The 25,648-nt window shown below is 51.9% G+C and overlaps 1 protein-coding gene across 50 annotated transcripts in view; it reads left to right on the plus strand.

Moving 5' to 3' along the window:
* The window catches only part of LOC105694366 (longitudinals lacking protein), a 130,289-nt gene that overhangs the window by 771 nt on the left and 103,870 nt on the right, over nucleotides 1-25,648 (plus strand). For all 50 annotated transcript variants that reach the window (XM_012414930.2, XM_012414924.2, XM_012414928.2 and 47 more), the window contains exons 2-6: nucleotides 2,239-2,434; nucleotides 3,593-3,987; nucleotides 4,071-4,317; nucleotides 4,649-4,826; nucleotides 9,095-9,232. In XM_012414930.2, the coding sequence (XP_012270353.1) occupies nucleotides 2,261-2,434; nucleotides 3,593-3,987; nucleotides 4,071-4,317; nucleotides 4,649-4,826; nucleotides 9,095-9,232 (1,132 nt within the window). In that variant the 5' untranslated portion in view covers nucleotides 2,239-2,260. The remainder of the gene's footprint in view (nucleotides 1-2,238; nucleotides 2,435-3,592; nucleotides 3,988-4,070; nucleotides 4,318-4,648; nucleotides 4,827-9,094; nucleotides 9,233-25,648) is intronic.

Genomic DNA, 25,648 nt, shown 5'->3' on the forward strand with positions numbered 1-25,648 from the left:
TTTCCCCGCGTCACCCCCCCTCCCCCTTTCCCGGCGCCGATATCGATTAAGTCATCGCGGATGTACATTCCGATGGAACGGAGCTCGGGGCCCCCGGAACCAGCGGCGGTCGCCCTCTGGTTTTCCCTCGGATTTTCCCGCAGCGTCGACCTCCTTAGACCCTCGTATTCGTTCTCGACTTTATGTGGCAGTCGAGTAACGTGCGAGCCGAGTCGACCGGTCGATGGTAGTTGGATTACGATCTAGGTCGATTAAATATCAATTGCCGGCCGTAACGGGACGAAAGACGCTCCGCTGTTCCCCGGCTCGGCGGAAAACGAGGCGAAACGCGACGTTTAATCCCGTAATGGGTTTTCGTTGCATCGCGACGGTTCGGGTAGTCTCGTTCGTAATTACCGTCCTTGTACGAGCGTCTCGCGACATCCGCAGGAAGACGAAAAGGGTAAAAAAAGAGGATTGGACGCCCCTTCCGTCTCGCGGCGGATCGGAGCCCGGCGTAGGCCGCCGCATTTTCTTTCTTTTTGGCGACTCGCGGCGAGACCTGCGCGCCGCGCTCGGACGCGCTCGGCCGTGTTCGGGCGGTTGCCGGCGGGGAGCGGGCGGAGGGCGGCGGCGCTCGAGGCGGCCATCGCGCAGCGACGCGCCATTGTCGATGGGGGCAGCGCTCGAGGCGCACGCCGAGCACGGACGCTCGCAGTTTTCCATCCCGCACCCGACCGCATTACTGTGATATTAGATTCCTTTTATACCGCACCTTAGGTGAGTGACCTTTTATATGACGATACCCGTTATCGCGACTCGTTTGACGGGCCGCGACCTTGTTCCGCCGACTCGAGAAAATCCTGGAAAAGTTGGCTCAGGGAAGATGGCGTCGCGTGCGCGCGCGCGCGCGCCCGCCCGCCCGCCCGCCCGCCCTCCCGTGTAACGCCATCGGGCGGGTCTCGTCGACCGGGTCGGCTTTATCGACTCCGGGCGCGAGGCTACTCCCCGGGAAAGTGGCTCGTTTGCGATCCCTCACGCTCTAGTCCAGATGACGCTTTGCGGGGAGGGCCGAGGTAGCCGTCGCCACTGTCGCCGCCGCCGCCGGCGCTTTTCGTCGGGTTTTCTGCCAAGCGTCCGCCATCTTGTCTCGGGCGCGACCCAACCGCCGCCATTTTGTTCCGCGCGCGTTCGCCTCGTTCAACCGATGCGGCCGCGTCGGGCGTCGCTCAAGGGGCGGGAGGGTCGCGACGCGGGATGCTCCGGGGAATATCTGTCAACGATCCGCGGTTTCTCCGCGCCGCGTTGCCCCGGCATTGCGTGACGTAACCCCCGCTCGCGATAACCCCGCGGATTATGCAAGCGCGCCGGCGGGTTTCGCGGTACTAGCGCCGCGCGCGTCCCTTGTCGCTTTTCCGAACCTCTATCCAGGCCCGCCTGTATCGATCGGTACGCTCGCACCCGCGCGTCGATATATCTCGCCGGTAGAGTCGCGCGAGAGACGCAATCTCGACCGTCGCCCGGTCTGGTTCACGAATCGATTCGCATCTCGAGTATTAACCTTCTCCCCGGCGATGTGCGGAGGTCGCCGACATCTTCGATGCCACGGGTCCGCATCCTCCGCCATCTTGGATGCGCAACGTTGAGCGCGCACGCGGCTCGCGCAGGCCGATCAATAACTCCCGTCGATTCTCGGGCGGCTTTTCCCGAGGCTCCGCGGTCGGGTCTACCGTGCCGGTTCCCGGGAATATCGGGTATAATAGGATATACCTCGTCGATTATCGTTAACGGACGCGCGAGTGGTACGGATTTTTCCGCTCGGTCTCTCTCTCGCTCTCCCGGGCCGCCGACCGCCCCGGTCCCAGGACGGCGCGCGCGCGCGCATTCGCCTCCCGTCCACGCAGCCTTTCGCGCAGCTCGGCAGCCCACGGTGGGCGCGCGCATGCGCGGTGCTTGCGCGTCCTCCCGCATCATCCCCACCACCGGCACTACCGTTAGGAGGACACGCACAAAGGAAAAGGCCAGACCATCCCGCGACGCGCTTGCACCGCGGCACAGCCATTTTGTAAGCTTCGCGTCTCCGGTCCGGGAGCTTTCTCCTCCGCCGTCCCCGACTCGACTCTACTCGAAATAGCGTCGGAAATCGCGTCGAACTCGTGCCCGGCCCGACTACCTCCTCGATGAGCGCGTCAACGAGGTAGCACACGGTATCCGACCTAACCGGCGATTGTTTCTCTTTTCCCCCTGGCAACCGAGCAGGAGCGAGCTAACCAAGCCGAAGATGGAAGACGACCAGCAGTTCTGCCTAAGGTGGAACAATCACCAGAGCACGCTCATCCAAAACTTTGACACATTACTCGAAAGTGGCACGCTAGTGGACTGCACCCTGGCGGCGGAGGGGAAGTATCTAAAGGCCCACAAAGTAGTCCTCTCTGCGTGCAGTCCGTACTTTGAGGTGAGCATTATTTATTTATCTATTCCCACGTTTGTTCCTTACCTCTTGGCTCGTTTATATTCCACGTCGAAGAGTCTCTTATGGAAAAGCTGACGGCGGCTAGCGGTCGTTCGCGTATAAATCTCGAGACGGACGCTTAAGTAGGTCGGCTGACGCCTCCGTGTGGTCTTTTTTTGCCTCCCGTAATCGACAGATGTTACGAGAGGGAGAGAGAGAGAGTCGTGAGATCTAGAGTCGGTTAGGCAAAACCAGAGAGGAAGGCCGGCCGGCTGAAATTTCGCGGCGACGAGAGGAGCCGCCGGGAAAGGAGGATTTTTTTTTCTCTTTCTCTCCGTCTCTCCCCCTTCTTTGTCCCGCTCGCTCGCTCGCTCGCTCGTGTTAGATCAATACCAAATAGAGCAGGAGAGGAGAGGAGAGGCTGATGTTGAAACAAGATGGCCGCCCTGTTGAACGCCGCCTGCGAGCCCGCGGGGAGAGGGGAGATGCCTGAATCCCCTCCTGGCTCCCTGATCAATACAGGGAAAGCAAGATGGCCGATTTCCAGGGCACTCGCCCTGGGATTTTACCCTGAAACGGAGGAGGGACCCCGTCGGGCGGCCTGCCAACCTCTCTCGAGCCTTCGGCCTTTGGCTTTCGTTTACGCCATTTTCACGATTCTTTTTGATGCTTTTACGAGGACATGGCGCTCGTTCACTTTTGAAATCGACTTTTTTCTTCGTACGCGCGGCGGGTTGTCAAACATTGAACCGGTGAATCGGTCATCCGTCTTTATTAAATAATCGTTGAACGAAGATTCCTTACCCGGGTGGTCCCCCACTTGACCTTTATTCTTCTGATTATTTATCTTTTTGCTATGGACTATTAACCGTCTCCGGCAATATCGTGCAACGTCAAGGTGGATGCCATTATTTGGCCCAGATTTCAAAGGGAGGACAAAGCATGCTTCTTGATTGGGTTTTTAATTGACATTTTTTAATGCAATCGGTGATCGTGGGAGGAATTGGGTCGAGACGAGACATCGAGTCGTTTTCAAAATTGTAGACCCTTGGACTTGGAACGGGCCTTCTCGGGACTTTGAGATTTTCCCGTCCCGTTGATTTGTACTTTCGCCTGGATTTTTGAAGTTTGACCGATGTTTTTTTTGGGACTTGGTTACAGGGCCTCCTCAGCGAACACTACGACAAGCACCCTGTCTTTATACTAAAGGATGTTAAGTTTAAAGAGTTGAAGGCCATGATGGACTACATGTACAGGGGAGAAGTTAATATCTCCCAAGACCAGCTGGCCGCACTTCTCAAAGCCGCCGAGTCTTTACAAATTAAGGGCCTCTCGGAAAGTAAAACGGGTAGCAGTGGCGGGAGCAAAACAGACTCGAGGCAACAGAAGGTCGTTTCGCAACCAACGGCACCGTCGTTAGACATTCCACACGCGTCTTCCGGTCTCACCATAGAAAAGAACATCAAAGTTCCTAGGCAGAGTTTGGCGCAAAGCTGTGTAGGCGACCTACCAGAAGACTCCGCCAGTCCGCAGCTTCCGAAAGGATTATCCTCCAGGTAAGGGAAGAGACCCGGTACTTTGGGACGCCGAGGATATCGGGATAGGAACGACCCCTTCAATCGTCGATTCGTCCTTACAGGGAAGGGTCGCAAAGTCCAACCTCCTCGAGGAAAAGAAAAAAGTTTAGGAGACGAAGCGTCGGCGAGGACACCTCGGTAGAGAATCACGATGCGTCCAATTCGAGCGACATGCCCCAACAAATGGGCGTTCCTGCGCTTGGAATCGCGCCTGTCACGGATGAGAAGGCTCTTGCTGACCCCGCGGAGTCTCTCGGCAGGTCGACCATCGTGACGCATCTAACGAAACCTGCCGACGAAATGCTCCAGGTGAGTCCGAGGGCCGGCGCGCCTCGATCGATTAAAAAATATACCCTCCCCTGTCCAACTTTATCTCCTTCCGTTCGCTCCACTCTTCCCCTACTAATATCCAATTCAGCCAACGTCTAATTAAGTCGAGCTTGATCTTTCGCTCGACTTTCTCGCTTCGTTGGCAGAGCATTTTTCGCATTCTATCCTTCTACTCGGTGCTTTGTTTCCTACCCTGTAGACGGGAAACGGTGCGGTACATTGTTTTTTTTCTTCTTTTTTACCCATTAGACGATAGAGGTGTGAGATTATGGGGAGAGAGATTCACTAATTCTTAATTGATATTTTGTAGTTGCCCCTCGAAAAACCGGAGCCGAACGATAGCCTGATCGAGCCAAAGTCTGAATTTATGGATGATCCAGAGGAGAGCGTCGAAGACCTGACGCTCGATGACGATATGAACGACCTCAATGAAATGGAGCAAGATAATAATAGAGCCGGTCCTTCCCACGATCCCTCCCAACATCCTGGTAAGTCATTTTTTTTTTTACGTCCCTTCTATTACATGGTTGTGTACATTTGTTGGTGTGAATGGCGGAAACGGGCAGGGCTTCGATTCGTAGAGTCTATCGAGGAGTTCTCGTTGCTTTGCATAGAGACACACGTGCGGTCGCGAATTTTAATCCATAAGAAGGTAGGGTAGCACAATTTTGCGTCGGCGCAACGGTTAATGCCACGGTGGGTGACGAGTTCAAGTAGTTTGATTTTTCCTTGTCCGTGCACTCTGGAATAAATTTCAGCGAACTCGCGTTCGATTCCAGACTAGAATTCGGTAACTCGATGGCATCGGCTCATCAGGGTAGTCCCCGTTGATAAGGAATCGATCCGACAAAATTTCTTGGACGAGCTTGCTCCATGGCATCGACTTTGCACCGGAAACGCGCAGGCGCATTGGAATTTTTGTAAAGCCTTTTAACGAAATCGGGAGTTCTGACAAGTGTGTTCGATGTACGATCAGGAGCGGGGTGAGAAATCGCAATCGCAGTTCGGGAAATTGGCGGGTGAAAAGTCGCGAGAAGTAGGGTAAAGAAATGAAATAGAGATTCGGGTCGGATCGCGAGGCGTTTCTAGACTAAGTCGGAGGTTTGGTTGATGTAGCGCGAGTGCTTAAGTCTTTCTTTCTTTCCTTATCGTTCGGGACGTGTACCGTTTGTCCTCGACTAGCTTGGGTTTCCTCGGTTGCAGGTGGGGGGGCGGGAGCGCGGTCTCGGTCGAGCGGGAATTCGGGTGCCGGTGGAGCCCTCTGGGCGTCGCATTTCCTCGAATGTAAAAAAGGCCCGAACACACGGCGGCCTCGACCCGACGTTGACGTAGGCGCTTTGCTTAAATCCCTGGCGAACAAGCAGGGCCGAAAGTATAGCTTAGACTCCGTTAAAATGTCCCTGGAGGCGATCTTGCAACAGGGCGTTAGCACCACTCAGGCGTCCGAGATGTACGGGATTAATCGCTCGACCCTGCAGTTCTATCTGAAAAAGTTGAACGTCGTCAGGAGGCGCTGGAGGCAGCCCAGCACCTTCGTCCAGCCCAGACAGCCCTAGAGGCCGCCGACCCTGGAGGCCGAGGGCCGCGACGGGCGTGAATACGAAAAGATATAAAAAAATAATAATAAGAGACGAAGAAAGACCCGGAGGGAAAAACCGCGCGTCGTCCACGGAGGGTGGGTGACACCCCAACGGAGGAGAAAACGTTCTCGCGCGGCTCGCCGTTTACGCAACCTCTCGTTCGAGACGATCCTTCTTCGTGGCTTAAGAAGATCTCTCTGGATATCGGAAACTTCTCGTGGGAAAACGTCCACGAGCGAAACCCAAGCTGGAGACTCCAAATCGGTGTATCGAAAAACCCCCTCTTTCTAGTCCCGGTGCGCGCAAGGAAGCGAAAACGTCTGTCCGACTCTATTTCTCTCTCCCTCTCTCTACTTCTAATCGTGTAAGCTAGGCTGTGTAAGACGCGCGTCGCGTGCGTCCCGACCAATGCGTCCGTGTATAGATATCGTGTTATATCCGTCAAGTATTACTCTCGTTGTGTATCGGACTACGCGCATATGCCGCCAGTCCCTTGCGTAATAAACGTGTGTTTCGATTGCACTCCTAGGACTCTGCGGAATTCTCGAATCGAGCCATGCGTATACCCTGCCTGTTCGGGGCCCGAGGTTTTAACCGATTGTTTTTTTTCTCTCTACCTTTCTTTTTTACCGGGTGTCGAATTTTAAGAAACTTTATTCGAGACCGACGCTTCCTTCGCCGACGCTTAGTACGCTCGAATTTATGCATCGCTTGCGATTCGCGGCGAAGGAAGGTACGAGTTGTCCTCTCCGGGTAATCCGAGTCGACTCCTCGACTAGGCAGTTTTCGAGTACAAAGCCCCTCGTGCCCTGAACGGCGGAAAACTAAGCGAACCGTATACTTGCATTAAATATACCTCTGAGCTTTGATCAGTGCGGTGGAACGGTTCTATCTCGAAACGTTCTAATTTTATCCGTTCTAGTCATTCCGCCAGTTTTGTCGAGGGAAAAACACTTATATGCGATCCGAGAAAACCGGATGTCTGACGAGGTTTTCTCGTATCGAGTGTTGTATAGTAGCGGACATGAATGCCTTTCCTGCACACGTTGGGTCGCCGATGCACGTAGGGGAAGCATTCGTGCCCACGGGTGTACCCGCTGTACCGTCACGATTCCTAGAATACCGCTTTAGAAATCATCGGATGTGGTTAGCAGTCGGATGTCGGAAAGATGGTAAACCGTTCCCCCTCTGCCGCGTCATTCGCGTTGGACGATCGATCAAGGAGGCGTCCTTTCACAACTTTCACGTCCACGTTCGACTACTTCTCATCGCCGTCTAAACGCCGCACGGAGGAATCGAGAAATCGATCCTTTCCATTTTTTGCATCCGGCATTCCTTCCGGGTCGATATTGACGCATCGATTCCAGATTATTTCTGCCGCTCGTCGTTCTCGATAACGATTGGTCTCTACGTATCTCTATGACGTCATTCCCGCGTTATATGTACCCTGTACAAGAGGGGGATAACCGCGTTATCGAGGAGGGCGGTATTTGCGGATTAACGAGCCGGGAAAGATCTGTAATCGAGCCCGAATTAACCCTTTCGTTACCTTGGACGAGATATCTCGCGACCCGATACTGGCCGATTAACGCTTTTGACGATAATCTAGCTTTCTAGCACCAATATTTTGACATTCTAGACAAATAATTTTGTGTTCTGTCTTTGAGTTTTTATGTCGCTTATGGTATGTCTTCAGCATTATGTCGATAAACATTGAAGTTGTAGTACAGCATTCATCGTATAGGAGTTTAGTCTTGATTCATTACTTTGAAGCGTTACAAGATGTTCAGTTGAAGAGTAGGAAATAGAATAATAAGTGATAGTGAAAACAGTGACGATCAACGAGAAACACGTCAATAGCATATATGTGCCCATAATTATGAAAGTGGTCTAAGTCATATATTTTTTGTTTCGAAATTACATTGAATTAATTTAGTTTGAAATAATGTGGCGTGAAATAACTGATAAACTCATTTTTTTTTTTCAATTTTGACTTAGACCACTTTCATAATTATGGGCACATATAATACACTGTCTGATGATGAACTTCCGTTATCTAAAAGGCTGGATGAGCTGCGAAATGAAAGACAATGGAAGATTGCCTGATGATGGAAGTTACTTGCAAATGAAAGAAGACATTTTGTTAGAAGAACATTGCACGTCACATAGTAATCGAGGAAGAACGGGCAGTAAAAAACATCCACTTCGATTGAAGTCTCGATGCTTCCCTGTAACGATACGGGAGACGCACAAGAAAAAATACCCAACGAAACGTTGCACCGTATGTAAAGAAAACGGAAAACGTAAGGAAACGCGATATTTTTGTCAGAAGTGTAATGTCGCTTTATGCGTAACACCATGTTTTCAATTATACCACGTAGAAAGTGAATACAAATAATTTCATTAAATTAATAAAAACTGTATTTATTTCTTCCTTTTAGCTATACGAATAGAATTAGTTATAAAATATATTTATCTAGAATGTCAAAATATTGGTGCTAGAAAGCTAGATTATCGTTAAGCATTAATCGGCCAGTATTGGGTCGCGAGATATCTCGTTCAAGGTAACGAAAGGGTTAAGGTGATGTGAAAAATGATGTCGAAGAGGTCTCGTTTATGAAACTATCCTCCGAACTGGGTGTACCGAATCGATTCGAACCTCACGATATATAAATATTGGAGGATATAAGGAAGGTCCTGAAACTCATGAAACTTAATTTTTTTCAAAATATGTTGATGGATATTTTCCAAATTTGTTATCAAAAATGAGATTTCACGAGCGTCAGGGTCTTCCTTATAGTCTCTATATTCACGTAGTGAAGTTTAAAACGATTCGGTACTCTCGGTTTGGCGAAACGTTTTGTGTACGGTTGACCCCTCGGATGCTACTTTCACCCCCCTTAAGAAGTCAATTAAATTTAGGGGTAATCCGCGGACGTTAATTCCTTGCGGTGGATCCCTCCACGTACAAGCCTTTTGTTCTTGTTCATCGTATCGACGCAAGGGATTGACTCGCGGAAAAGAAAAGAGACGAAACGACCGGGAAGGATCGTCGACGCGTGCCTTCCCAATGTTCTAAGCGGCGATACCGACGTAACCCTTTGGCGTCGATCCCCTATCCCTAGTCCTTGGTAACCGACTGATGTAAATCCTCGAATTTTTGTCTGATCGAACAGGTCTTGCCGCGTGGCACGTAACGGGCGATCGAAGTAACGCGGGAGGAGTCGTGGGCTCGGTGGCAGGCGCCCCTGGAACGACGGACGAAGTCTTTCTCGCAGCCCAGGAGGCCGCTCAGGCCCACCGCGACTCACAAGGTAGGCTCATCCTCGCCATTTTCCATTCGCCTCTGACCCCCGTAACAATAGGCACTCGTTAATCGGCAAACGCTCCTCCACTCGTCGAGTCGGTTCGAACGTAGCAACCGGAGGCTCGGAGATAAAAGAAAAAAAAAGAGGAACCTCGCGGGCACCGGTTATACGACGACAAAGTCGAGCCCCGGGAAAGGGAAGACCGAATTTTATCGATTTTCGGAAGGATATCAACTGCCGCGTCGCGCGAGCACCGTCGACGGTGCGACCCTTAAGCGTTTATTTGAATGAGCCGCGCGTTGAATCTCTGATTGTAATCTTATCGTTGATAGTATCGATATATACGCATCGGGTCGCCGGACCGATTTGGCAGCGATTCTCGGTTTGCAAGGATGTGCGTCCGGAATCCGTGACATGGACGAATCGTCGAGCTCGGGTTCTTTTTTTCCTTCGATTCCACCGGAAGGGCTCATTTAAAATAAACGCCGGCTCAGTGAAAGAAAAATTGAAAGGGCGTGGCGCTCGATAGTAGCGACCCGCTGGAAGAAGTGCCCATTGCGCAGGCGGGACAAGGCTTTTTATTTTCGCTGCCGGATAACGTGGTTCAACCGAAACGAAACCTGGTCACGTTCAAGAGTAGCACGGTCTCTGGACGAGCTTCCCCCCCTATCTTGGTCAGGGCACGTAGAGAGCTTCTTCGTTTCTCGTCTCTCTCCTGGACTTTTCAGTTTTCGTTTATCATCCCCCCTCTCGCTGTCTCCCCCGACACCACCCTATGTTTCTTTCTTTATTTCTGTCTGTCTCTCTGATAGGGAGAGGTCGCGACGCGGAGTCGAAACCGACGGGCCGGAAGAGAGCTCGCCCTCCCGGTCGCTTCTCGAGCTCTCGGATCTCGCCTCTCGCTTTCCTTAGGATCCCTTTGTCTCGGATCGCCCTTTGTCCGTCTGCCGCGGCCTCGCGGCGCGACTTCTCCCCCACCCTGCCTCTCTCTCTCTCTCCTCCGAAAGGATATGCACACCACACAATTATGGGAGGCCAGCCTGCGATCGTCGACCGATAGGAACGCGAGAACGCTCCCTGATATCTCCAGAACCCCCGACCTAGAGCGCGGGGTAGACCACCCTCTCTGGTCATCGATGCGTTCAATCGATGAAGATTTCCGACGGAAATCCCGTAGGCCACTTTCGACCGTATTTTTAAGGTCTGGTCGAAGCCCGTGCACCGAGTCTCGGGTTCGATTCCCGCTCGATCGTGGAGTGCACGGATGAGTTCCCGATCGGGTGGAACGCTCGGGATGGATGAGAAGAGGCCTCTTCGAGGTAGGGGCGAACGGGTTATAGACGGATATCGGCGGATATCGACATCCCCGGGATCGATCGTACCCCTCGGCAGACGAGGTGGGGAGGCACTCGCGGCCTCCTCGGGTAGGTGGAACCGCGCGGAAGAAACGCGAGAGACCGATCGTAATCCGAGATATATGCCATTGGCAAAGGAGAGAGAGCTCTCCGCCTCTCCCGCAGTAACGAGAACCGGATTCTTGCGCGGTTTTGCGCTTTTTGTTTTTTTTTCCTCCCGGTTTCCCGTCTCGCCGGGGGGAGAGAAAAAGCCGGCGAGGGTCGAGTGCGGCCGGAAGCGCGTCCGAAACGCGACACCGCGGACGGAGGCCGGCGGCGGAGAACGCTCGCGGGCTAGGAAAGTAATTTGCGGAGAGAGAAGAGAAGCCGCGCGGAAAAACGGAGTCGAGGGAACGGGGGGCACGTGTGGGGTTATTCAGGCCGAGAAGGCGGCACGCATGCGCGGCGGGAGACGCTTCTGCGCAGAAACTGTAGCTAGGCGGCCGGATGTGCGCGCGCGGCTATATGCCGAGACACCGCGGTGGTCGAATCCGTTCCCACGAAAACTCGCCGGCCTTGGGCTCGAATCGCGGCTTAGGAGAGCGAGGAAGACGGGATATATACGACGGAGTCTAGACGAGGAAAGGAGGACCGGTGGTCTCGCGGGCGTCGGGCGCCATCTTCGCGTTTCTAGATGCCTCTCGAAGGCTCGCGAGCGGGACCCTCGGGATGCGCGCGCAGCTGGCCCGGATGCGCAGCTGCGCCGGCAGATGCGGGCGCTCGGGCGGATGCGCGCCCTTAACGGTCGCGCACGGTCAGGCACGGTCGCCGCAGGCGGCGATCCAACGCGGGAGCCAAGGTAAATTCGGAGAGAGAGGACCGACCTCTCCGTCAATGCCAGCGCGCCACTGCCATCGCTCGGACGGGGACGACGTCGCAGGGAAGGAAAGGAGAGACACGCGCGAAGTGGCAACGCCGGAGGGAGAGAGTCGAGCGCCGACCTCACTCTCTGTCTCTCCCCCTCGCGCACGCGCGCGGGTCCGAGTCTCTGTTACCAAGGAGACAGAAACGCGAGCGCGGGGATGCGGGTCCCCCTCCCCCTCCTCCTCCTGAGTAGAGGAGAAAGATGATACCATGCCGTGGAAAAAAGGCCGCCACGTCGCGCGCCGGCGGCGTTGCCGCTTGCTCGGCAGAGAGTCGATCCGAGACTCGACCGACTTCCTGCGCGCCGTTGGATGTTTGGCAACGGGGCCAAATCCCTGGGACGGCGTGCAGGAGAGACTCCTTGGTAACGCGCGGTCCGGGTCATCTCGCGGTCGCGTTTTAAGTGCAGGCGCTCGCATTGATGGCGACGGTCGTTGCATTTTTTATCCGTCAGAGACTTGTTACCTTGAATCTAGATATGTGTATGATACGGGGTTCGATGATTGAAACGCGAGGATACGTATCTCGCGGCTTCCGACGCGAAACGCTCTTCGCGACGGCCTCTCAACGGTTCGTCGGTCCGGCACCGCCGGGATGATGTGCCCCTTGTCTTGTTTGTTTAATATCTTTTTTTTTTCTGGTCTCTTTCGTTGATTTCTCGTCGAGAGATGCGCGGTTCGACGAGCGTTTCGCGCTCGGTGGCGTCGCCGCGCGCTGTCTGCGGAAGGAAAAACGAAACGCGCGCGGAGGAGGACGGACGACGCGGTCGCGATCTCTAGGGCCGTGGTTGCGCCACGTTATCGGCAGCCGGTAGAACGAGATCTCTCTCTTTACAAGTTGTATGTCCGTTGTGAAAAAACGCCCTCCGCGGGGCCCGGCGCGAGGGCGGCCGAGGGGGCGGCGCTCGGGGGGCGCCGCGACGGCGACCCCCGGGCCCCCCTTCCTCGCCCGGTCTCCCCGCCGCGGCCCCTCACCCCAGATCCCACGAAACAACCACCCCTCGTAGTCGTGTTCGTGTTCTCTCTTCTTCTGGTATATTTTTTTTCCTTTTTTTTCTCCCCTTTTTTTCTTGGTAGCGTATCACGTAGTAGAGAGAAGTCAAGGAAGGAAATGCGAGGGCGCGTCCACGTCCCTCGGACGAGGCGCGCGCGTGTCGGAGGACACGAAAGAGAGAGGAGAACTGAAACAAGAAAAAAAAAAATGATATGATATATATATAAAAGGAGACGCGTCGAGATGGGAAGGAAAAAAAAGAGATGGAGTTCCGCGGCATAGAGGATCGCGGGATATGGAACGGAAAGGAAAAGAGAAGGGACGAGGGCGCGGCGCGTTCACGCGCATGCGCGCGCTTCGGGAGGGTCGGGGGCGCGATTGGGCTCGTCGACGTACGCGGAGGCAGCGGCCGGTCGCGCGTCATTCGCCGCGCGACCGCCGACGGCGGCGGGTGCGCCTTCTCGGGACGGATCCCCGGGGTGGTTCCTCGTTTCCATGCACGAAGGAGGATCTCTCTCTCTCTCTTTCTCTCTTCTCTCTGTTTCGTAACCCGCGTGAGGTTTCGAGTCTGTCTCTCTCTCTTTCTTTCTCACTTTCTCGTTCTGGTATCTCTTCTCGGCAGCGTTTCATCTCTTTCTCTCTCTATCTCTCACTCCTGTACGTCGACGAGAGGACGCGCGCGACGTCGAGGGGCGGGACACTCACCCCTCTCGGGCGGCGGGAGGGGACCGGAAGGGGAAATGGAAACGCGTGAACGCGCGGGTAATCTCGCCCCATCTCTCCCCGTGTGTGAACGATATACGTATATATATATATATATATATATATCTTCTCTACGCCATTTATATTTACATATATATATATATTATTATTAATACCTCTCCATCGAGATATATCATTGCGTTGTGTTTTTATTTTTTGCGTAATTTCTCGTCTTGCATGCCACGCTTCCTTCGGTAGTGTAATTTTTTGACCACCATATATAACTCTGGCGCGGTTGCGCGCGCGCGTCGTATGCGCGGGGAAGCCGGAAAGGGGGTGGATTTGCGGAGAGGAAAGGCGCCGGAATATCTGGCAAAAGGAGGGACGTCGCGGTTCAGAGCGTCGCGACGAGTGTTCTCTTCCTTTGCCCGTACGACGTCGCGCGAGCCGCTGATTGATTTTTTTTTTTTTTTACTAACCCACGTGTACATAACTCGCTTCTTTGTTCGTAACGCATTTATACATCGGATACTCGATTAACCCCCCGAAATATATATATATGTATACAACCTTATCCACATATATATATATTTTCTTTGACACGTTATTTGTGTATACGGACGTGTATATGCGTGTATATATATATACCGCCGGGAGAGCGCGCGAGAGACGCGACTCGCTCGCTAATTGCGAGGGACGGATATATATCACCTGAGTATATATGTATATCCTTGGTGTGTGTGCGTGTGTGTGTGCGCGTGCGCGTGTGTGTGTATACGCACGCATATATGCACTGGACGCGTGCATAACTCGATTATTACGCTTAACACTACATATTTATATATATATAATATCTATATTTATACTGTTTTTCTCCAGTCGATTTAATACTTGTACATTGTTTATATACGTATCCATGGTATATTGTAACTCTCTCTCGTTATATTCGACTCTCGTTGATATCTGTTGTACCATACCACGACTCGTCGTACTTTTTGTCTCTCTCTTATTCTTCATCTTCTTCTTCTTCTTGGTTTTTTATACTTTTTCTTTTTTCTTTCATCTGTTTCCTGTGTCTCTCTCTTTCTCTATCTGTTTGTCTCAACTCCCGAGTGTGTCTAGCGGATGCCGAGAGAGTGGAGAAGAGCCGCGCGAAACCTCGACGAGGAGGAACTACGTCGACCGGGCGGACAAGCGATTTCTTGGACCGCCCGGGTGGCGGGGGAAAAAAAATAATCTCCCTTTCTTGCCACGAAAGAGACGCACCACTCTCGCAGGAAGAGAGAAGAGAGAAGAGGGAAGAAAGAAGAAAGAAGAGGCGAACGGCGAGCCCGTTTGCTCGGCGGTCGCGGCCCTGGAGGAAGAAATACGCGCGCGGCTCGCGATTTTTCGCGATCGGGTCGCGAATTTTCGAATTTAAAAAATGGTTTTTTTTCTTATCTTTTTCCAAGGACGGAAATTCGTTCCGCACGACCGATCGGCGATTTCGATAACGTTCCGAATTTTACCTTTTTTTTTTATCCCCCTCCCTTGATGGCGCCGCGCCGGTGGTCGGATCGTTTTTGCATTTTGCTGCGTCCATTGGCCGCCGTCGCGACGACCTTTGACAACCCCCGGTTCTTCGCGACGCTGGAAGAGAGAAGATAGAAGATCGGCTGTCCAGGTTCTTGGTAATGTATTGGTAATGGTTTCTGATGTGGTTGAAAGGTAACTGGTACGGAATATCGATAAGGTAGATTAGTTGTCGATTATCCGCCTCGTTGTATCCACCTGAGAGATCTAACTTTTCACCGTGCGATGATTCCTCCATTTTCTTTTTGACCTCTTTACGAATGCGTGATTTTGGATATTGCGTGGGTGATCTTGTGATCGATCGATCATCGATGATTTCGGACTCTTACGATTTATGTCACGTGGTTACCTCTGAGGAAGGACTGACAATCGTAGGTGTCGAATTTCTACTCGAATACCTTCGATTTGCGTGGCTTATTCCCTGACGAGGTAACCATCTCTGTTTATTTGGTACATACGAATGTTTTAATCGAGACGAGTGGACCAGAGGAGAGCAAAATGTCTCGTTAAGGGAAGCGCGAGCTGTTGTCCTTACGAGATGGACGCTTCTCCGACTTGTCCATTTTTCTGGGATGTCGACTGTTGGGTGTAATCGCCATTTTCAATTTAATGTGCAATTACAATGCGATTTTCAGGTGACACGGATTATTTTTATATGTCTCTTTGCTTTTGTACTTTAATCGGTCTCCAGTTTTGGAGTACAGGGACGAAAGGATTCGTGCAGGACGGGAGTATCCACTCCATTTTGATCGGAACCCATACGCGGTTTTTTTTTTCTTTTTTGGGTTGCGGTGTTCGAGAGTCGATATGGCCTTTCTGGATGAAACTTCGATCCCTGTACTTCGATACCTTTGCGTTTGAATTAATTTGTACTATGTCGAGCCGTCAGGGAGAAACGAACGGAATTTTCCCTGCGATTGGCTGTCGCGGTGCTTGAGTTTGTTAAATGTGATTTTGAAACGTCACTTTTGACGTAATCACCGCGCTTCGACCGACTTCCATCCATTTGAAGTCGGTCGAGGTCATGGCATAAATGTAACGTGCTTTGAATTACGCCGATGAAGATGACGACCATGGAAGGAAGGGAAGGAAGAGCCGTAAACGGAATTAATTCCAATGCTCGCGTTTTGGGCTTTGGAATGATCTAACGTTTACTCGAAGATTCTCGACGGTGGATTTCCCACTTGGATAATCACGGGTAATGTATTGGTAACCTCTTTCATCTCTCGAGAGTTTGCACATCATTCCTGGGCCCCTTTTGTGTTTTCTTGTCATTTTCTACGGTCTCTACCGATTTACCCCGATGACCCTCGAATTTTACACGAGCGATGTATTTTTATCTCGTATGTATTTCTATGTGTACTTGCAATTCATTTCAGAGTACTCATCGATGCTATACGTTTCAGAATTGTAACACGTTGATGATTTATTATCCTGTCATGTCTTGATGTACTATCATGTATAATTTTTTTTTTTAACTGTGCTTTTGAGAAATCGTTGAAGCTGGGTGAGGGAAGAGTGAATGATTTTGCGATGCTCTAGAATTAATTTTTTTCATCGTTTAACCTGTAATTTTCGAAATGATTTTCCATGTTAATTTGTGTCGTTTCTTCCAGGGTGTTCTCTCCTATTACATGCGATTTATCGTTTTTTATCCTACCTCGATTGTTTACGTGCCTACACTTAGTCGTATATATATGACATGACTCATCCCACCGGGTTTTTCTGCTTTTCACAATTTTCCGATACATTTCCCAGATATTAAATGGTTCCTTCCCAAATTACCTTTAACATCGAGAACATTGAACTGCTTTCCCCGCGATTGTTGAATTTCACGAGATATTCATTCTTGCAAGATTACGTTTCATCGGGAACGGTTTTTGGCCGTTTTCGAGAGTACATTTTGTACTTTCGAAACGTGCTTTCGCCAGTCGGGTTTAAATCCAGTGCGAAGAAGAAGACGAATAACGGCCTTTGGTCGCCTCGTCCAACAGTTCCATTTGAATTGTTGGATGGATGCAAAACTATGAAAGAAGAACGAAGTTGGACCGTCCGACGCCCATGGATGCTGGACCGAGGTTTCAAGGAGAGGACAGGAAGCACGATGGTAAAAAGTCCGGTAACTCCGTAAGTGTTTAATCCCGTGCGTTGTATCGGCGCACGGGGTGCCATTTTTCCATCTCTAATCTAGAAATCAACCCCACGGTCGTGTCCGAGAATGATTTCAGCGCTCTGAAAAAACGATCGAGAGGAACCTCGCGGATTTCCCGAAAGAAAGATTAACTCTTACGATAATTTTGTCTTTTTTTTCTTCAATAAATCCAGCGCTGGAAATGATTCTCGACTCGAGCTCTCGATATTCGATGTTGGCCCCATGGGGTGCCCCAATCCGTTTAATTTTGACTCTCTCCCGCCACCACCCCCACCCAACGAGGGCTCTAAACCTCGAATTTAGCGTTTAAGGCTAAGTCGTCGCGTACACCTGAAACGATTAATCACGATCTTCCGCCCCGACAGTTGCTAAGATATTTAGTCACGTGTCAGGGGCGATTGCATTATGACGAATCGATTTTTCACCGTCGGTTGGATCTCTCGCGGCGTCGGTCGTCGCTCTTCGTTGGGTAATCCGCTTTTCGTCGTTCGGAGTCGTTTCCTGCTCTCTGTCGACAGATCGATGGCATCCTGGATAGTACCTATCCTCTCTCGATGGTTCCTCCATCCGCGGAGACGGAGAGAAACGGTCCATCTCGGGATGTCCTCGATTTTCCTTCGTCGCCTCGATTCGGGTCGTCCTCGGTTCTCTCTGGTCTCTTTCGAGGCGCATCGAATCCTCGGCCATCCGTTCTCTCTCGCGCCCGTTGGGTCTTTTTTTATATATATATGCATACACCCGCGAATAAATCGCTCGAACAATGTCCCGTTTATCTCCCCGGTCGTGTTCCAAGGCGCCGGAATGCGATCGGGGGAGAAAAGACGAGACTCGTCGGCGACTTATCTCGAAGTAAACTCCGAAAAAAACGCTTCTCTTCCTTGAACGCCTCCTCCGCCGCGCTCGTCGATTTTCTTAACGTGTTTATTTTATTATTTTTTTTCTTTTCTTTTCACGCTTCCCAGGAAGGACGGTTTTTACGGAGCAGGTTCGATCGGTTTGCGTCCGTGGAACTCGCTGATAGGGACTAGATTCTTTTTAGGAAGTGGCAGGATGAGAAATAGGGAGAGGGACTCGACGCTCTTCGGATCCTCCTTCGAGCTATGCGGAAACGATCGCGGACCGATTCCGCGCGGCATAACGCGGACGAAAAACGAGGGGATCGCACCGAATGCGTTATTCCGCTCGCGGAATCGAAGATCGTCCCTTTAATCGAGAGCCTCTTCCGTTCCGGATGCTCGGGCTTTTGAAAATCGAGGTTTCCGGGACCGATCGTACCCAGGTCGTGTCCCGACTCTTCGATCCTCCGAAGACCGTTCGAGGCTTCTATAGTTAATTACTCGACTTTACGAACTCGATGCACCCCGATGCACTGCGATCGCTGTAAAGGCTCGTTAAACCGGGCGTGATCTTTAGAACCTTGCCAATTGCATCTTCCAAGCGACGCAATTACGATTTTTTGTCCACGTTAAGAGCGTCATATTTTGAGGCATCGTTGCATTGGACGGTGATTGAAAATACGGCGCAATGGGTGGGTCTAATTACGTCGGTTTCTCGGTGCAAGTGTAGTCCGTTAAGGCGATCCTTTACAGCGACGATTGGCGATCGCGGGTCGAACTAATTATCTATAGAAGCTATCTTCGACGAGGAATCAAAGTAGGCTTTTTTTAAACTCGGTTCTAAAATTCCAAGCATCCGGTATCGGACGATGCGTCTTCGCCCCGAAAAATCGCGAGGTCGTTCCGGGCGCGGTGGAGTCGCGCCGATCTCGTTGCGGACTCGCAGAGACGGCGACTCGAGTTCCGGCCTCGACGGCCTTTTAGATTTTTCGGGTAGCCTTCCATTGGGGTCTCGGGGTATGGATAGCGTATAGATCGGAGTACATAGATATCGCGGTGGAGGAGCGTTCGGGGTCGGAGGTTCATCTCACGGTCTCAGGAGGGTGCGAGAGGGCGCGTGATTGCGGAGGGTCCGGTGTTTCAGAGGGTCTCCGGTATCGTTGCTGGCGCTGCGGGCGACGTTACTCCGTGCAGTACACCCTGGACAGGCACCTGAAGTACGAGTGCTGCGTGGAGAAGAAGTTCGCCTGCAAGACCTGCTCCCAGAGGTTCAGCAGGGCGGACATAATGCGGATGCACCAGAGGAGGACCGGCCACGCGGTGACGCCCTACGCCCGGCACAGGATGCCCAGGACGACGCCGTGCCACTGGTCGCCGGCCTTCCAGGACTCGTAGGACTCGTTCCTCCGCGTCGTCCGCTCGTCTTCCCCCGCCGACTCGCGGGAACTCCGGGGTAGACCACGAGTACGCCCTTGACGGGCATCGATATAGCCCCCGAGCCGTCGACGCGCCGATCCGCGGCCTCGCCTCGAGCATCCCGGAGAAGACGACCACCAAGGAGACGAGCAGGGACCGCCGCTCGCCACCTCGTGGACCCGGACTCCTTCGAGATGCTCGAGGCGACCCGGGACCGGTACCGGAGTTCCCGTCCGCCGAGTCGGTGCGTATCTCTACTTTTACTAAAAAAGAAAGGGGTGGTATCGCCGCCGAAGTCGTTTGCCCGCCTCTCGTACATGTATGAGACCTTGCGAGAGGTGTCGCACGTTCCGGCGACCCGACCACCCCCGGGTGTCGGACCCCCTCTCCCCCTTATATCGATCTTCTCCCCTCGGAAACCGCGTCGCTTGGTTTCTTTTCATTTTTCTTTCATTTTTTTTCTTCCCTTTTCAATCCTATTTTATACAGTTCTTCCCCCAAGGGTCTGATTCCGAGCGTGTTGTATATTCGAACGTGCGTACCATTGTGTAATCGTCGCGGTGTAGAGTCGCCCCATGCCCTCTCTCTCTTTCTCGAAAGAGAGCGAGGCTGTCGAACAGCTGTAACATGTGCATATATATACATATATACATACGTATACGTACCCCGCCTCGCCGTTAATGTGCGGCCTGGCGTTTGATTAGTTTAATAAACGACGATTCGTTACGAAAAACAATTACCGGGGCATGCGTTGTGACGAAATCCTCCTTCCGTGGCACCTTTCCTCTCTATCCGCGATCAAGGGTATCGGAACGTAATCGCTAGAGTAGGTGGGGACCGGTTTATTTATCTATCGATTTATTTATTTATTTTTTCTCTTTTCGTTTTTCTCCGCATATCGAGATGTGCAAGAGCGCTTGATCGCGGATTTCGCGCGCGCTTCCTCCTCTCTTTTTCTCTCTTTCTCTCTCTACTCCCGCGTCGCGAAGAGGTAGGGAACGCACCAGGATTCGGAGAACCCCCCGATAGGTGTTCCAGGGCCGCGTTTCAGAATCAATCGAGAAAATTGCCTTTTTCCAGCGTCGGATTTGTGGCGAATGACTAACTTGGAGTGCCCACGCTGCGGGCGGGTTTACAAAAGGTACAGCTCGCTGCGCCGGCACCAGCGGATCGAGTGCGGAAAGGAGCCCTCGATCAAGTGCACGATGTGCCCCTACAAAGTTTATTACTCGTCGACCTTGACTATACACATGATCAACGTGCACGGATTTAAAGTCGCCAGGCGGGGGGAAAGGCCCTAAAAACGGCGGAAGTACCCCACTATCCGCAACCCCTTCTCTCTCTCTCTTTGTCTCCGGCCCTTTTTGCCGGGCACTTTTTATCAAATCTCTCCGCGATTCCCTTTACATCCTAACATTGCCGCGGAAGGAGAGAGGAGGGGGCGCTCGCGGGGGAGGACACGGGGTAGAGATAGAATTGCGTCGCAAGGATAATCCCGGAGAGGTCCGTTCGCGGTTTAGCTCGTCGAGAGGATCGTCCTCGTCCCACGTCGTCTCTCGATGTCCACGGCAGTTAACGAGAAGAGGCTAATAAATGGTTTTTTAACGAAGCTGACACGCTATCTTTTTATTCGGCGACATATATACCCCTCCAGGGGAACCTACTCTCGAGTTCGATCGACTCTTTTCGCATGCGAGGTCATTTCGTAGACCTTGAGCGTCGATTGTACGCGAGTTGGCGAGGATATCGTTGGGCGTTGTCCATTCGCAGGCGAGAAAACTATGCGGACGAACTCGAGAATCGGGGACCAGATTTCAGGACGCGCGGCGAGGTTTGGAGCGACCGAGGATGCGTGATACGTGATACGATAGATAATAAAGATATATATATGTACATATTAACTCCTTTGGGGAGAATCTTGACCGGTCCTTCGTCCTTCGTCTTCGGGGAGTCCTTCGAGTAATTTCTTGTCACGGTCGCTCCGATATTTCGCACCTACTCCCTAAGTGTCGGCCGAATTTGCCGGAGCGAGTCCTTTTACTCCGTGGAGGCGGATTCGAAGAGCCGGCGGCCGCCTCGCTGGATATCTCGTCCTGGACGACGTCGTCTCCAAGGTAACGATCATCCTTGAGGAGGGTTGCAGGTCGTCGAGGCTTCGACATCCGTCATCGACGGAGGGAGAGAGAACGTCTTCGTGGCCTGCTGCCGAGCGCCGGGGTCTGCGTCTCTTGATTTTCCCCGGACTTCTTACCTCTTATTTTTTTTTTCTCTCCTTTTATCTTCCTTTTCTTTCTCAAGGAACTCGCGACTTACCTCGCTAACTCCCAGGAGAGTTCGATGCACGCCTGAGAATGAACCTCGCGGTATCCGAGATGACGGACCCGCGGGAAGGGCATGCAAATATGTATATTCGATATTTAATCTTTCTTCCTTCCGAAATGAATTCCCGCGGGTCCGTTGCCTGAATAAAAAATTGTACCTCGCGATCTTTCCAGGGGAGACGGCAAGCGCCGGAAATGTGCGAGGTTAAGAATAGAGCCGATTATGTAATTGACCTAAATTTTCGTAAAAATTGTCGCGTGTTCTTCTTTTAACGATTCGTTCTTTTTTTAACGAATGAGATAGTTAGCGAAGAGATCCTCGCATAATTCTGGCGCTTCCGGGTCGACGTCGCGGCGCGATATCTCGAGAAACGTCGATCTCGTCGGGGTAGGGGAAGGTCCGAGTCGCGAGGGTATTGTCTCCCGGGGTGATCGTTGGCCGGTGATGCTTGCAGCAGCTGGATTCCGCGCGGAGCAGCCGCAGCCGCCGCCGCAGCCTCCGGCTTCCGGGGTGGGCCGGCCGGGCGCGCATCCGCTGGCGGACTATCAGCGGCTCTCTTGTCCACGCTGCGGCCGCACCTACAAGTATCGAGGGTGTCTGCTCAGACACGTCGGCGAGTGCTTCTCCAGTAGCGAGAAGCAGGACGCAGGGCCGACCGGGGAGCCTCCGCTGCAGCAGCGCATCACCGCCAAGGACGTCAGGGTCCTCTACAAGTTCTGGAAGCCCTAGGCGTCCCCCTGTCCCCGACCCGCGCAACAGGTGGGTCCCGGAGATCCCCGGCGTGACCTTGACCTTCCCCTTCCCGCGCCTCCCGAGGCGCCGCCGACCGCGCAGCCGCGACGACCGCCTCCGGCGAAAACGCTTTCTCGCGTCTACTCTCTCTCTCTCTCTTTCTCTTCCGTCATGCTTCGTCTCCGGTGCGCCGCGTATATGTAAACCGACCCTTCTACCCTTGTGGGTGACATGTAGAGTTGGATAATAAAGATTTGGTAAACGTACGAGGTGTAAGGTGCCGCCTTGATTCCTTTCGACCTCGCGGACGGTACCGGGGGAGGTGGAAGGTAACGCCTCGTGGATGGTACGTCACCGAGATGAGAAGAGAAATCCCATGTTCACGTGCTACGCGGATTTGAAGGGTTTGAGCTTCGGGGGCTTCTTCCTCGCTAAGGTCGCTAAGGTGTGGCAGTCCGTGGTCGATTAATCGGGGTGTCTCTTTAACCGACCTAACCCATTTAACCGAAGCTTCACCGAGCACGCTCGGTCGCGTCGAATCTCTCGGGTGCTCGCGTTCGCTCGATCAAGCTTCGAGTTAAATACCGCAGCTAATGAATCTCATGGAGCATCTTCATCCGATCTCTTCCTCCCGGCTCTTTGTATCGTCCCCGGATAACTCCTGTGTGCGGGCCGACCGGAGACATCGGCCGTTCCTTCCGTTCGCCGCCATTCATCGGGATAAACGCTTCGGCGCATGGCGGAGGCGAGGGAAACTCCGTTAACGTCTTCCCGAGGACCTTGGGACGTCGCGATGTACAGATCGATCCCCTGGAGGGCCTCCTTCGCTTTGTCCATCCCTCGCAACGATCCCTGAGCCGGGTCGGTCGGTCGGGCGTCGCTTCGGATGGCTTTTCTATGTTGGGCTGTATTAATTCAACGTCGGGGTGTAAAGATCGACTAATGGACGTTTAATCTGGGCAGCATGTAAATAACGATCCGTCGCTTCCGGGAGTGCGCGCACCTCGGTCGACTTCCTCGAGGAGAGAGATGGGCGCAGTCTCGGCGCGAGCTTCCGGTCCCCCCGAAGACGGTCATAGGGAAGACGACCCCCCTCTCTGATACGTGTAAAGAGGCATCCGTGTTGTCTATGCTTACAGCCAGCCCTGCGGCTGACGTGGGCTCGCCCGGTGAGCTGCGATTTTGGTGCGTCATGTGTGGGCGAGGATACCGATCTCGCTCCTCCCTGACCCGCCACTCGAGGTACGAGTGCGGAGGACTCGGTTCTCGCTACACCTTCACCTGCACCCTCTGCGGGAAGTACTTCTGTCGACCCGATCACCTGAAACAGCACATCCTCAATATACACGGCGGAGCGGTCGCCAAATAGCCGGCCACCGCCCGGTCGATCCTGCGACTCCTCGACGCATTTCCGACTCGGAAGATCCACGCTCCAAGATCTAGACTCTTCCCCGAAGATGCGCTCGCCGACCTCGACCGGGTCTCTTCTTTCTCTTCGACGCTCTTTCTTACAATTTTTTAACGTTTACGCGACCTCGAGTCTGCCGTCATCGTCGAATCGGGCCGGGTTTACTTTTCGATGCGATCTCTCGCGTAGAATTCGCCTTGAATTTGTGTCAATTTCACGTAGAATTTACGTTGAATTCGCGTTTAATTCTCCTATAATAACGCGTAGAATTTACATTGAATTCGCGTACAATTTGCGTCAATTTCGCGTAGAATTCACCTCGAATTTGTGTCAATTTCACGTTGAATTTACGTTGAATTCGCGATTAATTCTCCTATAATCACGCGTAGAATTTACATTGAATTCGCGTTTAATTCTCGTATAATCACGTGTAGAATTTACATTGAATTCGCGTCAATTTCGCGTAAAATTCGCCTTGAATTTGTGTCAATTTCACGTAGAATTTACGTTGAATTCGCGTTTAATTCTCCTATAATTACACGTAGAATTTACATCGAATTCGCGTTTAATTCTCGTATAATCCACGTAGAATTTACGTTGAATTCGCATTTAAGTCGACGTGAAAGTGGCGACACGGAGGTCTCGTTTATGAACCTTTCCTCTGAACTGGGTCTATCGAATCGTTTCAAAGTCTACATTGTGAATATGGAGGCTATAAGGAAACGTCATGACGGCCATGAAATTTGAATCGTTGAAAAATTTGTTTATGGGAGTTCCTTTAAATTCCCTATTAAAAATGAACTTTCATGAGGGTCAAGACCTTCGTTATAGCCTTAATATTCACGTTGTGAAGTTTGAAACGGTTCGGTATATTCAGTTCGGAGAAAAGTTTCACGAACGATCGATCCCTCGGATGGCACTTTCACATCCCCTTAATTCTCATATAATTCGCAAAGGGGCCACGTGGAATTCGCGCGAAAGCTGCCCATTTCGAGCACCAGCTCGTTCCTCGATTCGTGAGGGTTTCCAAAGCTGCCGGCCGAGTCTCGCTACTGCCAAAAACTGCGACACCACGGATGCCAAATGAACGATATATTCCTACGCAAGTGCAATATATATATATATCCTCGTAGCGTTTACGCTTTTAAGTTATTCTTAGGTGCAAGTCAGGTGCGACGCGCGGTAATCGCCAGAGAGATAAAGTACCAAAGACTGTTCTTGCGTCTCTCGAGAAATCTGAGAATTCGGCGATTCGCGTACGAGTCGGTGCACCCGATATAATTGTTCCATTACGAGGACGGGAGATGCAATTTAATGCAATTTACCGCAATTTAACGCAATTATCGGTTTTCGTTTCGGGGGAATCGACGCCCTCGAAGACCTCCGAAAATCCGGACTCGTTCTGCGAGGAATTTAGTAAAGTGTTCGATATTTAGTATACTAGAAAGAAATATATATATACATGTTATATAATATATATATAGACGGTCGGTCTCCTACGCCTTAAGTCGCGGAAATTTGTCGGGGACCAGGAGATGAATTTTATTTTAAGAATGGCGGGAAACCGACTAATCTTTAAGCCGATTTTCCAGACAAAGCGCGGACCTTCCTGTAATATTCTAAATAACTGGGGCTATGATATATACGTTATACAATGTACATGCATATATTTATGTAAACGGATTACAGAAGCGGGTGGAACTTTCACGACGCATCTTTTTACCAAACGGGGTTCAATCGTTCAACGCAAGAGACGGAGCGCAAGCGCACATTGTGTAGCCGATTTTGTAAATTTTCTATGAAGTTGAAATAAAAAAACCGAGAAAAATATAGAAAAAGTACTAAACGGCCGTTTCACGGCGTATCATTATCCTCCGCCCTCCTTCGGTGCATCCTTGATGATGGATTTCTTCGGAATTAAAAGTCTCCTTTTTGTTTTTTCAACCCGGTTATTCACATTTTGCATTATCCATCGTCGGAAATCACGATTCTAGTCAAGTGCAGGTCGTTGAGAGGACAGAGACCGTTTTC

The sequence above is a fragment of the Orussus abietinus genome, unplaced genomic scaffold (genome assembly GCF_000612105.2).
Source record: "Orussus abietinus isolate OABI.00-Male unplaced genomic scaffold, Oabi_2.0 scaffold203, whole genome shotgun sequence".
Lineage (NCBI taxonomy): Eukaryota > Metazoa > Arthropoda > Insecta > Hymenoptera > Orussidae > Orussus > Orussus abietinus.